This window comes from Marmota marmota, unplaced genomic scaffold (genome assembly GCF_001458135.2).
Source record: "Marmota marmota marmota unplaced genomic scaffold, marMar, whole genome shotgun sequence".
Lineage (NCBI taxonomy): Eukaryota > Metazoa > Chordata > Mammalia > Rodentia > Sciuridae > Marmota > Marmota marmota.
In genome coordinates, this window is record NW_026000229.1 from 17,073,704 (window position 1) to 17,088,776 (window position 15,073).

At 43.1% G+C, this 15,073-nt stretch overlaps 1 protein-coding gene across 6 annotated transcripts in view; it reads right to left on the minus strand.

Moving 5' to 3' along the window:
- Positions 1 to 2,173: 2,173 nt before the first annotated feature.
- Snx1 (sorting nexin 1) overlaps positions 2,174 to 15,073 on the minus strand; it is a 51,527-nt gene continuing 38,627 nt past the window's right edge. Inside the window, exons 14-15 of one of the 6 annotated variants that reach the window (XM_048793344.1) lie at positions 14,833 to 14,904; positions 2,174 to 2,294 (exon numbers count right to left, since the gene is read on the minus strand). In XM_048793344.1, coding sequence (XP_048649301.1) covers positions 2,265 to 2,294; positions 14,833 to 14,904 — 102 coding nt within the window. In that variant the 3' untranslated portion in view covers positions 2,174 to 2,264. Of the gene's footprint in view, positions 2,295 to 11,653; positions 11,962 to 13,509; positions 13,803 to 13,840; positions 14,273 to 14,832; positions 14,922 to 15,073 lie in introns of those variants that run through there. The other 5 variants (XM_048793345.1, XM_048793343.1, XM_015480559.2 and 2 more) reach the window with 5 other exon arrangements.

Sequence of the window (15,073 nt, forward strand, 5' to 3'; positions counted from 1 at the left end):
GCGCGGCCGCCCCGCCCTTCGAGCCCTCAGGCCCCGCCCCAGACCCAGCCCGGGGCGTCCCCAGCACAGCCCGGTCCTGAGCCGACAAGATTAGGCAGGGCGCGGGCTGGAGGTAGCCGAACGCCGCCCCTTCGGTATGGCGGGGCCACAGCGCAGGGGGAGGAACCCTCAGCAGAGAGTCATCGGTTTGTCAAATATTTACTGAACGCCCGACTGCCAGGTACGCGGGCAAGCCAAAATTTCACCTGTTCTTTGTTGAGCGTCTACTAAGGACTCCAGTCTGTGGCGCCTGGCTTGGGCGGAGGCGTCTGCCCAGCGGACGATCCCCGGAGGTTCCTTGCTTTCCTCAGACCTTTCCCCTGGACCAGGCCGCCCCGTCTCCTTCCCTCCTTTCAGCCTGACCTTTGGGAGCACGGCCGGGAGACTCCAGCTGAGACCATGGGTAAAACGTGGGTCAGTACAGCTTTGTCGTCCCCTTTCCCCAGAATCCACAGGCCCCTTCATTCATTTTTTTTCTTCCATCCCTCCATTCATATTTTTCAACCTTAACCTGTTCTAGGGACATTTTACAGGGAAGAGGTAATTTAGGAACCCAGGCTCTACTCTGGAGATCAGTCAGAATGGTATCAGAAACTGTGTAGACCTTGGGCTGGGGATGTGGCTCAAGCGGTAGCGGGCTCGCCTGGCATGCGTGCGGCCCAGGTTCTATCCTCAGCACCACATACAAACAAAGACGTTGTGTCTGCCGAAAACTAAAAAATAAATATTAAAATTCTCTCTCTCTCTCTGTGTAGACCTTTGCTTACGTGCAAAATAGAAATAATATGCCTCCCAGGGCTGGGGATGTAGCTCAGTGGTAGAGAGCTGGCCAGTATATGTGAGATTCCCATGTGCCACCAAAAAAAAAAAAAAAGAAAGAAAGAAAAGAAAAAAGAAAAACCACACCTCCTTCAGGAGAGTGTATAACAATTGAGCAAGCCAGGTGCACACCTATAGACAGACCCAGTTACTTAGGAGGCTGAGGCTGAGGCTGGAGGATGGCTGGAGAGCAGGAATTAAAGGCCAGCCTGGGCAACATAGGGAGACCCTCTCAAATAAATGAGATGATGACCCATGTTAAGCCCTTAGCACAGCAGATGTCTGGTAAACAGCAGCTTGATTGTAGGCTTGCCCTGGAGAGAGGTTGGGTGATGAGTAAGAGAGGTAGGTAAAGGCAGTGAACAGGAAAGGACTGTGGGAGGTGGCACCAGGCTGCTCTTGCCTATCTTTCTCAGTAGGGTCAACTGGGAATGTGGAAATATTTAAATAGAACTTTTTCCACCCAATATGCTGAAAGGGCCTCTGCTCCCATCTCTTTGCCACACCCCTCAACAGCAGAGCTGCTTCCACTCAGTAGCTCCATAACAGGAGCCCTCTATCTCACTGACTTCCCCTGACAAAGGAACCTGAGGTAAAGATGCGATACCCTTCCCCTCAAGAGCTTGCACCTACCACCTGGTAGGAGGCCTGGTGGAGAGGGGAAGACAGAGTGCCTTTGATGGACTCACCTCTCTCCTTCAGAGCGGGAGCAGAACATATGCATTCCCAGCCCAGCCCCAGAGAGGAGCTCAGAGGATGACCCCCTAATGGGGGCAGGTATGTCTCATGTGTCCCACATATTCTCCTTCCAAATTCCATCACACAGGGGCCCCAGAATCAGGAAGCTGAAACTTCCTGCATCCTGGTATGGTCCCCTGGAAGGGAAATGACTGACACTGAGGAGAAGTGGTGTGGTTTCATTTCCTCCCTGGCATTCTAGGGCCCCAGCTCCTCCTTGACCTTCAGGGCCTACCAGTGCCTCTGTTCAGGACACCATCCTAATGACCATTTGCCCTCTGTCTCTGGATCTCCCTGCTTTTCCTTGCCTCCCTCCCCAGTCAATATAAGGTTTATTCTCTATCCTTCTATACAAACTATTAAAGCCAGGCTTCAGCCATAGTGACCTTCCTCTAGTTCTTCAAACCTGACAAGTTCTTTTCTTGCCTCCGGGACTTTGTCTTTGTTTTTCCTATCCCTGGAACAGTCTTCCTTGACTTTTAGCCTGGTGGACTCATCTTCTAATTCTGAGCATAAGCTTACCTCCTCAAAGAGGCTTCCTTCCTGACCCCATCATATCACTTGGTCCATGCACATATTAAGTCTGTAATTATTGTTTATTATATGTCTCCACAGTGCCAAGTATTTAGCATAGGTCTTTGGTGGGTAGAATGGTGGGATAATTTTCCTCACTCATCATAAGGTTCACATGGACATTCCTGTAACAAAAGACAGGTTAATAAGAGAAAAGCATAGCAAAATTTATTTAATTAAAGTTTAATGTGATATGGGACCCTTTCAAAATGAAGGCCCAGAGACCCAGGGGTCTTCATTTGAAGGTTCATGCTTAAGTCTGATGAAGCATGAATAGTCACATAGAAACATTTTTGGACAAAAAGGGTATGATGGATTAAGCGGGAAGTCCAGCATGGCCTGTCCAGATTCTTCTCAGCCTCTGTGCATCATCATTCGTTTCTCCTGGATGTGGAGCAAGATTCCTCTGGAATAAGGGTGTTCAAGGGGGCTGGGGATGTGGCTCAAGCGGTAGCTCGCTCGCCTGGCATGCGTGCGGCCCGGGTTCGATCCTCAGCACCACATACAAACAAAGATGTTGTGTCCACCGAAAACTAAAAAATAAATATTAAAAGAAAATTCTCTCTCTCTCTCTCTCTCTCTCTCTCTCTCTCTCTCGTGCGCGCACGCGCTCTCACTCACTCTCTCTTTAAAAAAAAAGGGTGTTCAAGGGAGAAGGGAAAGGGTAAATAACCTTTCTAGGTTTATGGTTTGCTTTAGGGGAATAGGGTTCTGTATTTTTGTTTTTGATATGAGGGATTGAACCCAGGGCACTCTACCACTGAATTACATCCTCAGCCCTTGTTATTTTTTAAATTTCGAGACCGGGTTTCCTAGGTTGTCCAGACTGGACTTAAATTTATGATCTTCTTGCCTCAGCTGCTCAAGTAAACTGGGATTCCAAGTGTGTACCACTACACCTTATGTGATTCTAGTTTCTGTGACCCATTTTGGAGAAGAAAAATTCTGATTTCTGTAGCTCACTTCAGGGAAGAAAGTAAGGGCAGGAGGTCAGAGAGACCTTGCTCTTAGGCCCTTCCAGTCTTTTTATTTTATTAATTAATTTTTGGTGTTGGGATGGAACCCTTGCACATGCTAAGCACACACTATCACTGAGCTACATCCCCAGCCCCCAAATCCTTTATTTCAAAATATTTAGCACTTAAGGGTGCCATACCTTGGAGTTTCATGTTCTGAGCCCTGATATACTAAAAACAAAAAACTGTTGATTGAAAGAGTATATGAATGAGAATATGTAAGATTGAATCTATTATGTATAATTATAAAGCACCAATAAAGTTTTTTAAAAAATAAAAAGGCTAAATGGGGAGGTAGAGCAAAGGCTGGGGAGGGGAGAGAAGGCCTGGGAGAGAGGTGCAGAGGGGACAGAGGTTGCTGAAGGGCTAGAAGGTCTGCTGCAAGGGGATTACAAGAACCCTTTTTCCATCTTAGGGTTAGACATCCATCTCTGCCTCTCTCTTTTGGTGGACTGGTGTTCATTTTATTCATTTGACTTAATTTCCAGATGTTCCTGAGAAGCTTCAGTGGCTTTTCATTGCCTTTTCAGTGGCTTTTCATTGAGATTCAATACAAATGACTTGAAAACATCCTGTAGTAAACATGCAGGTCCCTAATTCTACAGTGTCCTGTGATGCAAAGGTGCAGGTCCAAATAAGGAGAAACAAGATCCTGGACTTGGAGGTATTATTTACAATGTCTTTGAGGAGATAGAACAAGTTATGGGCAATATTGTCCTATAAAGAGCAACACATGGCATGATATAAATTCCAAAGCAGTTATTACAATCAGAGGAAGAGTTTATTTTCTGTATACTTTAAGCATTGGTCAGTGTGGCAAATGAACACTGTTAAATTCCAGGCTTATATGATGGGTGTAGAGACCTCAAAGTGACTTCTATTTTTAGAATGAGTTGTTTTACTATAGAATCTCTGTCTTTTCTCCATCACTGTCTACTATATGAATTTAATTTCTAAGTTGCTGAGTGAAAATTGCCTAAAAGTATTAATTGATCACATTTTCTTGATCTAGATTATACAGCAATAGTTTTCAAAGTCAGTATTATTCCCTAGAGGTCCTGCCTGACAATCTCAGATTTTAGGGCCCCAACCCCATATTTTCTTTTTTGGGGGTACCAGGGATTGAACTGGGGGACTCAAGCACTGAGCCACATCCCCAGCTCTATTTTGTATTTTATTTAGAGACAGGGTCTCACTGAGTTGCTAAGTGCCTCGCTGTTGCTGAGGCTAACTTTGCAATCAGAAAATATGGGGTTGTGCTGGGTGTGGTGGCACATGCCTGTAATCCCAGCGGCTGGGGAGGCTGAGACAGGAGGATTGGGTTCAGAGCCCTACGTGGTGCCTAATCATGGACATTTTCAACAGTTCCCTGGGGATGCCCCGTGTGTTCCTGGGGACCATGTAGTAGACATCGGACTCCCACACCAGCCCCTCAAGGGACTGTGCTACACTGGCTGCTTGACAGTATCATGGCTTGAGCAAAGGGCAGGACATGCTGAGGTGAAGATGTTCCCCAACACAGCCCTGCTCCTGTGGTGGTCCTGTGGGTTGGCTGGCCTGCGCTTCTGCCATGCCTTGGCTGGGCCCTCACCCTCCACCATTGCTAACAAAACCACTGCACACAAAACCCCCTTTCACCCGCAGCTCCACCCCACAGCTCCAAGGCTGCTCAGGAGGTTTGGTTAACCCCGTTAAGAAAACAAATAGCTCCTGGGCAGGGCAGGCAAGTGGGTGCTGCTAGACACAGAGGCTGGATTCTTCTCTGGGAGTGGGTGGGTGAGCCAGAGGGAGGGGCCAACCATGGGAGGCTGCCTGAGCAAGGGTAGGCCTTGCCTGCCCCACCCAAGTCCTGCTCTAGTCACTTGTGTAATCTTGGAGAGCCCCCCTGAACTTGAGTCCTTATCTGTACAATGGAGAGTTGGGTGGGGGGCGTTGTGTGTGGGTTAAATGACATCATGCTTCTGAAGTGCTTAGCATGGGCCTGACACACAGTAAATAAATATTCGCTGTTATTTTTAACTGAATTATATGAAACTAATGTTTTTGTAATCCAAAAATGGTAGGAGATTCACAGTTACATATAGTTCATCCTAATATATTGCTACTTATTTATCAACAAAAACAAATTCTATTCCTTTCAGTATGCTGAACTTTAAAGGTTAGTTTGAAAACAACTCTTTCAGCTACTAACTCTGTGATAAGGATTTTCCTGATATTTCTCCATATTGCACAACCAAAAAAAAACAAAACAAACAAACAAACAAAAAAACACAGCAAATAAATTGGAAGAAGAGCTTGGTGTAAACCAGCAACTATTCTATTCATCACAACCACCTCAGGGTTCCTACTGATTGCCTTTTTAATAAGTACATTTTATTAATTTGAAATAAAATTTAAAAACAATTTTTACGTTATAATATTGAATTTTGGAACAAGATACCTTAAAAAGAGTTCTCTAAAACGATTTTTAAGTTTCTGACATAGTCTAAACTCTTCATTTTCAGAAACAGGAGAGTGAAGCCCAAGGGTGAGAAGTGGTTCTGGAAAGAGCTGGATTAAGAAGGCACCTCTATAGAAAATGTCTTGAGAGCCCTGAGAGCAAACCAGGCTCAGGACAGGTTGGCAACCTGCTTTTCAGGGTCAAGCAGGTTCCAGACCTGCAGCCCCAGCCAGCAGTGTCATTCCTCAGAGCCTCTTTTCCTCTGCCCAGATATGACAGAGGCAGCTCAGCTGCTCACCCAGGGCTGCATCAGGAGGAACTGGCAAAGACTGCCTCGGCACTTTTCATGGCACAGCAGATTTTTCTTGGGAGACAACTTTCTAACACTCCTCAAACCATATGTCACTATGCCTGGTTCAACAAATGTATCTGGCATTAAAGGTCCCCAGCTGTTTACTAGACCTGCTTCTCTGACTTCCAATGGCTGCTCCTAGGGGAAAGAGGATCTCAAAGGGGTCAGAGAGGCTCATATACTTACAAGGTCAGGTCAGTATCAAAATGGGACTTGTTCCAGGTGCAGTAGCACATGCCTGTAATCCTAGCTATGCAGGAGCTGAGGGAGGAGGATCTCAAATTTGAGGCCAGACTGGACAACTCAGCAAGATTCTGTCTCAAAATAAAATAAAAAGGGCTGGGAATGCAGCTAACTGGTAGAGCATTTGCCCAAATGGATTTGTCCTTAACAGGCATACTGTATGGATTTATTGAAGTCTTTAAGAACTTTGTAGGTTAATGTCTTAGTAGGTTGTTAGCTCTGGGTTGTTGTCTAGAGCTAAGAACCTAGAACCTAACTTAGCTCTGAGCAAGCTGCTTGTTCTTTGAGCCTCAAGTATTTTAATGTAGATAATGATGACTACCTGGTAAGTTGAAGGTACTGGAGTAGAGATGTCTTAAAGCCCTGAGCACAATGCCTGGCAGATAGTACTTAACAAGCAACAATTCTTACTATAGTTAATGAAATAATGAGGCTCCACAGTGGGAAGAGGCTGCCGGGGGCAGTCTGTCCTTTGACCTACACATGTTCCTGCCTGTAAGGTGCACCTCATCTTTTTTGCTAGTGAGGCTGCTGATGTGCCACTTCACAGAGACTTGCTGGTTGGGTCCCTGTGGCCATCATTGCTGCCACTCATAATGGAAGGGGAAGCTAAAAAGCAATAAATCTTGGAGGGAAGAGTCATTTGGAAACAGTCGTCACATCTCTTTAGTGAAAGGTTCTATCTCAGACTGGCCAGGGTTTTTCTGTGGTTTTTTTCTGGACCCAAACAAAGTACATCCTATGGAGGATGAACAGCTGGCTTTTTCTGAGCTGCCTTGGGTGGGTGGAGTTTCTGTCCCAGAGGTCTGGTCATCTTAGCCACAGGGGCATTTCCACAACAGACAAGGGCCAAAGGGGAGAAGGCTTATCTCAGGCAAGCCTGATGAGGCAGGTGGCTATCATGGGGCAGCCTGTAGGCCCCACCTAAGGCTCTGAGCACTAGTCTTACCAACCATGGTAGGGCCTACTGAGTCCCAAAATTGCCAGATTTCATAACTGTTTGAAAAACCTCAAGATCTGTCCTCAGTAGCCATATGGCAATGATGTGGAGCTACAGAATAGCAACTACCCCCATAGGCTGCCTTTGAAGGTGGCAGGAGGATACCAAGATGAGTAGAAAATACAAACTCTATGATCTTAAGGAATTCATTGCACAGGAGGCCAATGAGGTAACCTCAGAGAGCCATTGCATAAGGTAGAGACCAGAGTTTACAAAGACAATAAATACAGTGCCATACAAGAGGTACAGGAGACGGAGTTCCCATTCCTGTCTGGGATAGAGATGGTGGATCAGATAAAGTGGATCAGACAAAGCTTTTCAGAGAATTTATATATGAAGTAGGCCCCAAAGGATGCACTAAATTGTTCTCCCACAATGAAAATAGCTTTATTTGATTTTTCTACTTGTAAAGATAATACAGACATTTTAAGCAATATTAATGGCATAAAAAACTGGAAGTAATGCAAAATTCCATCTTTAGAGGCAATCATAGTAAACAATTTAATTAACATCCTTCCCATATATAAAATTTTATAAAATGAGGATCATATCATACATGCAATTCTAAAACCTGCTTTTTTCACTCAAAAATATGAGTTTTTCTTGTCAATGAATATAATTACATATCACTTTCAATGGCTATATAATAGCCAACTGTATGACTGTACCATAATTCATTTAATCCTTTCATGACACAAATTTAGATTCATTCCAGTTTTTGCAACTGTAAACAAACAACACCATTTACAATGGGCATCTGTGGTTAGTTTTCATGGGCCTGGTTTCTAGAAGTGTCTATGAGGATCCTCACTGACACATTGGCAAATGCCTTCCATCTCCTTACACTTACGTGCCCATCCATAATGTTGAAAAATGCCTATTTCAGACTGGTATAATTCTGAAACTGAAGATAAGAAATGGGAACTGAGAAAGAATGTCACAGGTACAAAGCCCAGAATTAACAAAGGCTCATCCAGTCACATGGAAATGAGAAAGGGAAAAAGCATGTTTGTAATCAGTTTCCATGAGACTTTAGCACTGTTAAGGACTGGGAGATAAACAGGGCAAGGTGAGCTGGGTCCTCTCACAGACAGCTGTGAATGCCAGGCAGCAGAGCCTGCAACTGAATAATCATGTAACACTTATCTATTTGGCATCTGTTTTGAACCCAAACTTTTGCTGGGGCCATGAAGTGATAAAGACATATAACCAACACAAAGCCACACAACTGGTATCCCAGGATAGTGATGTATGCTCCATTCCCAAGGTTCAGAGGATAGGATTGAGTTGTTGTCCGTTTCTAATTCTTAACTCAAACACGGCACAGAGAATCTTAGTATCTCCAAAGACAAAGTATATAGCTAAGGGATGTGCCGACAGCAGCAAAGATGTGTCCTTTTCTGCTAGGGCAGGGATCACTATTCTTCTCTTTCCCTCCATTTCCTCCAAGCTGCCAAGTACCAGTGGGAAAAATCCCACACCTTGCGGTTAGATGTCACTCAGAATCCATGGGCTTCAACCTCATGTGGGGCCTAAGCATGCTCAGCAAAGGACACTCTTTCCATCACCACGCTCTGCCCAACCAGACCTTTGCCCATATTTGAGCAGGTTTCCATCAATTCTCCTTTTTAAAATTTGAATTTCTGAAAAACCATTCCTTATTTTCTTTAGAGTTCCCAACTATAGGTGCATTAATAATAAAAGTCTTCTGGGAGGGCTGGGCGTGGTGGTGCACTCCTGTAATCCCAAAGGCTCGGGCACCTGAGTCAGGAGGATGGCGAGTTCAAAGCCAACCTCAGCAAAAGTGAGGTGCTAAGCAACTCAGTGAGACCCTGACTCCTGTCTCTAAATAAAATACAAAATAGGGCTGGGGATGTGGCTCAGTGGTCAAGTGCCCCCTGAGTTTAATCCCCAGTACTAAAAAAAAAAAAAAAAAAAAAAAAAGTCTTCTGGGAAGAGTTTAAAGTTACTAATATTTATGTGACACTTCCTCTCTATTTTATTTCTACTCCACTTACTTATTCTGTCACTGAATACTTATACTGAATATTACATTTTCCCCAGCTCTATTTCCTCACCTTCAGATGGAATCCAGAAATTCTTGAGGAAACAACCCAAGGGGCAAGCAGGATAATTGTAGACTTATCTCCATACATTTTGTCCAAACCTCTTGGTTCAAATAGGTAAACAGTGTCCCTACCAGGAGGAGGCATGAACCCTTCTTCTGCCTTCCCTCCTCCAATAGATTTCTTTCTCACAGCAGACAGCAGTGAGGCTCCCTCTGAACATGGGAACTGTTCCCTTCCACTCTCTGGGCTGCCTTTATTCCCACACATAACTCTGAGAGTTGTTCCCTTTCTCTCCTCTGAATTTCTATAACATGCTTAAGTCTGCCCAGCCTTTAAATAAAACTCTGTATCTCCCACTTCTAACCACCAGCCTCTCATCCCCTCCAGAGAAGCTTTACTGTCCCCACTGCTTCCCCTCCCATCTGCTCTAAACCTGTTTGCCTTCTGTGTAGCTTGTGTTACAATGTGTAATCTGTGTCTAATATTCAAGCCAGATACCTGAGGGCCATGCCAACTACCTTCCCCTCCCTCGGGTCTCTCATCAAGTCAGTGGCCAGGTCCCAGTGGTTGCATCTCCACCTTCCAAACCTCTCCCTGAGTTCTAACTCCATTATTACTGGCCTCATCCCTGCGGATGTTGTATAGAGCCTGGCAGCAATCTCCACCTCCAGTCTGACACCTTCTGATGTCTAAATCACAAATACTTCCCTTCAGTAGCTTCCTGTACTTGTAGGATAACGTTCAAAGGGCCTCACGAATTCTCAGGCATTATGATCCAGCTTCTGCTCATTACTCTCACCTCACTGATTCAACTCTGGCCATACCAAGCACTTGTATGTCCCTAGATATCGGTATCCACCTCTGACTATCAGGCAGACAAGGAAAGCAGAATGGTCCTGGTAGAAGGAACAAACACCTCTTCATGTTTAAGACACAGTTCAAACATCACATTCTCATCAATTTCTTCCCCCTGAGTCTCCTTTCTTTGTGTCATTTATTTATTATTCCTTTGTGCCTGTTATTCCCTGTAGAGGCTTCTGGATCAGTACCCCTCACCTGCTGTTGGCCTTCTTGATTTCCATGTCTATAAACTCTGCACAGAAATGCATAAGCCCTGAAGTCAACTGGCCCATCAGCTTCGAGACACGGCAGACACAGAGGGAAGTTTTGAAACCCAAGGAGCATCCATCCCAAGGAAATAATGAAACATCAAGATGATCATTGGATAGAACTTAACAAAACACAGAGAAGTTAATTTAAAAATAAGTCTCCGTGGAGAAAAGAATTACAAATGTGGAAAGGGGACAGAGTAAACCTATAGGGCTAGACTACAACTATCAATGTGAATTCATGAAAGAATTTATTTTTTGTGGTAATGGGGATTGAACCCTCTATGCCTTGTGCATGCTAGGCAAGTGCTCTACACTGAGCACTCTCCACCCCATGATTTTTAAAAAATATTTATTTTTTAGTTATAGTTGGACACATTACTTCTATTTTATTTATTTTTATGTGGTGCTAAAGATCAAACCCAGGGCCTTGCACGTGCTAGGCGAGTGCTCTTCCACTGAGCCACAACACCAGCCCCCATGATTTTTTTTTGTTGTTGTAGATGGACACTATCTTTATTTTTTTATGTGGTGCTGAGGATCAAACCCAGTGCCTCATACATGCGAAGCAAGCATTCAACCTCTGAGCTATAACCCCAGCCTCCCACCCCATGATTTTTAATATCTACTTATGTGATCTATCTCTACCTCTCTCAATATTTCTTTTACCTCTCTATATTTTCTTGTCCTGGCTGGAAAACCTTGCAGCAAGATGTCCCAGTAACAACAAGCACACTCAACACCCAAACTTCGTTTCTAAATTTCATTCCTAAGAATCAAAGCTTCCTGGAGAAATGGCTGATTCTAGGGCTGAGGCAAGGAAGATACAAGATGAGCCTAGAATATCTTGTTATGCCAGAAAGTAAAGTATTCAAAAGTTAAAGACACAGGAGCCTGCTACCAATGTAGGACAGTTTGAGCAAAATAAAGTCAAAGTAACAGCTTGAATTTGAATACAGTAGGAATCCATGTTTCCATACTGATAAACAAGTGGTAAAATAAATGGGGAAAGAGAATGTTTTTATTTAGAAGGAGAATGCCAACCAATAAATGTAGAAAGCAGGTCTGAGATGGAAAATAATACTGCTCAATCCTTATAATAATAACTGATTCAGGCAAGACCAGTTACCAATGGATGCTATAACCGTGGATGAACAAAATACTTGTATGATCTGAAAGTATCTCCCATAAATTACTTGTTAATTACAAAGGGGAAAATAGCAAATTTAAAATGAAAAACCTGGTAGACATCAACTTAACCAAGTGATCAGATTTATCATCAACATTAATGGGACAAACAACATCATATGCCAACTTCAGATGCATGGAGAACACATCACTTCTATGATGTTCGTATCCAGAATGGAAAGCCCCAGTCATGTGGAACCATAAGAAAAATGCAAATTAAGCAATATTCTACAAAATAACTGGCCTATATTCTTCAAAAATGTCACCATAATGAAAGACAAAGGCTGAGGAACTCTTCTGCATTAAAGGAGATACAGGTAGGGCTGGGGAATGTAGCTCAGTGATAGGGCTTTGCTCTAGGTTCAACCTCCAGTACTACAAAAACAAAACAAAAATAATTTTTAAAAAAAGAGAAATGTAATCATGTATCACAAATAAAAGTAACACATGATCCTGCATAAGGAAAAAGAGAACTGATACAAAGGACATTATGGGGACAAATGACGAATTTAAATATGGTAACCATCATTAGATAAGTATTTTATTAGTGTTCAACTTCCTGGTTTTAATACTGTACTTACATGAGAAGGTTCTTGTTCTTTTTTTTTTTTTTTTTTTTTTTTTTGCTAATTGTTTTTATTTATTTATTTATTTATTTATTTATTTTAAATTTTTTATTGTTGGTTGTTCAAAACATTACAAATTAAGGTTCTTGTTCTTAAGGAAATACATACTTAAGTTTCTGGGGCCATGGGATTCACTGGTATGCAATTTATTTTCCAATGATTCAGAAAATACAACATGCAAATTCAGTAGATAAAGCAAATCATAAAGCAAATGGGGTAAAATGTGAATACTTCATAAATTTGGGTAAAGAGTACATTTGTAACATTTCTGCAACTTTCTATAAGTTTGAAATTATATTTTAAAAAGTTATAAAAAAAAACCCCGCAAACCAAGAATCCAACAGTAAAGGATGAATAAAAATTATGGTACAGTCTAATCTATGGAAGCCTTAAAATGATATAGCCTTACAAATTTGTGAAGGTATATAAAGATACAGAAAAAATGCCGGTAACATATAATGTTGAATGACAAAAGCAGGATACAAAATATTTTATGTGTGTATTATTACAACTATGTAAAGACAAGCATATTAAAAAGGTGGAAAGATAAAAGCAAAAGTGATAATAAAGATATAGGGGAGAAACTGAGTAACTTTTTCCAAAAACTTAACCTGTTGAAAAAAATACTTGCAGCAAGGACACCTTCCCAGATACAGGTCAGCACCATTTAATGCTTTCTCTTGCCTTAGGCTGCCCCTCCCCAAACCTTAGCCTCCACCAAAGAGAACTGAAAGAGCAGGTCCTAGAGCCCCTATGCAGAGGGTGGTGGGGTTGGAGGTGGCAAGATTCCTATGGCAGGCAGTCAGCCAGCTCTGACTCACAAGGGAGCTTCAAAGTCAGCTCTGACCAGTGCAGCTCATGCAGCTGGGAACACAGCTGAGAGGAAACCCATCAATGACTTATCTGAGGCTCTGGCCTTCCCTGGCCAGACCAGTAAAGACCTGTTTGAACACCCTTGGCTTGTGCTTACAATACCTGGGGGCTCTTCCTGACATGCTCCCTCTAAAGACACAGACAGTGAAGCTTCTGTGAATCTCAAAAAGGCTCAGGAGCTTGGAGATTACCCTATCCAGAGGCACAAGTTCTGGCTCTTTGTAGGGATAAAGCAGCAAGTCCTTAATTATATATTTATACCTTAACAAGAACAGTTTATTAAGAATGTGGTGGTTTTGCTTGCTTGCTTACTTATTTACTGTGACTTATTTTTGGTGCTGGAGAATTGAACCCCATGCCTTATACATGTATTCTACCACTGAGCCATAGTCCTCAGCCCCTAAGGACATGTTTTGATAGGTAGCTAGAACATAAAACTTGCTTCCAGAGCTTAGGCCAAAAGTAGGAATAAGACAAGGTTAGCCTTCTCTGCAAAATAAGTTTTTAAAATTCCTTCTCTAAAAAAACAAGAGTTAAGAATTAGGCAGATTAATATAGCCTCTGAATAACATCTGAGGTAGGTAGAGAAAAAGAAACCCAAGTTCCACAGGGAAGGAGCAGCAAAATCTTATGAACTCCTATACAGAGAAAGTTCCTACACCTGGGCAGCTTCTTGGTTATGAGTATTTCAGACCTGCTTCCCAACTGCTCCCCAAACTAAAGCAAAAAGCACCACCATTCTGAGTCATGTGACCTGATTTTAAAATATTTTATTACATAATCTTTTCATGGCACCATCAGGAGTAACAGAAAACGTTATTCCCAGTTCCTAAACCACATCCTGAAAAATATACATTTGTATTTATATATTTATAGCAATACTTCACCCCTATTCCATAATCCACCACCTACTGTAGTCTTTTGCTTAAAGCAGGAAACTATTCTCTTAGGTAAGAAAATATATATGGAAGCTAAATGAAATATTGGTTAGAGTAACTGGGAACAGTTTGGTCACAGGGGCAGGTAGAAAGGGGCTAAGTCCAGCCTAGGCAAGATGCATCACTGGAGTCCATCAAAGGAAAGACAGTGTATAAAAAGTCAGCGTCACACAGGTAGGCTCTGGAATCCTTGGTCCATTAGGAGATGGCCTTTGCCTCAGGAAGGAAGGCTTCCCAGTACTTTGCCAGCTGCAAAGAAGTGGGGGGACAGTAAGCAAGTACCCCCATGTAGTTAGCAGGGCCCAAGTTAGTCTGGGAGGGAGCAAGCACCTCAGCCACCCAAAGGAAGGTGTGCTGAGCAGATGCAGAAGCCATAACATTATCTTCCTCTTCCTCTATTAGCAGGAGCATCTGTTTCTGAGTCCCAAGTGGAAGGGAAGTCTCTCTCTAAAGACAATCTTGGTTTTGCCCTGAAGGGTGTACTCCTAGAGGCCACAGTTTTGCCCAGCTGTTAACTTCTCACAATAAGGCCATTCCATACTAATTGAGGTCTCAGCCTCAAGAGGGCTAGGTGGTGCCACAGAGTTGCCCTTACTGGGAGAGAAGTTAATCATAGACTTAGGGCAACACAATCGGATCCTCCTGTCAGATGTTCTATGCTGGAGTAGCAAGGCCAATTTTCTATTATTAACTATAGCAGGGACCCTCCCTCCAAGCAAGACCTGCCCATTTTGTCATTCAAGGCCCAAGTAGGGATCTGACCCCTGGAGTGGGGAGTAGGGGACAAAGTTCATACATAACTTACATACCTGCTGCTGTGAATACAGGAGTGTCTCAAGGTACTTGATCACGTGGTTTTTGAAGTCCTTGGATTTCTCTTTCTATAGGAGACAGGAGTCTACACTAATCATCCAGACAGTTGCTCCTTCCCCTTTTGATAGGATGTTGTGTGTATTGCTGATCAAGGCCAAACACAGCCAGCAGCTGGAATAACTACAATTTCCAGCCAAATCGTCTCTGCTAATGCTCTGCAAAGCTTTCTTGGAGGAC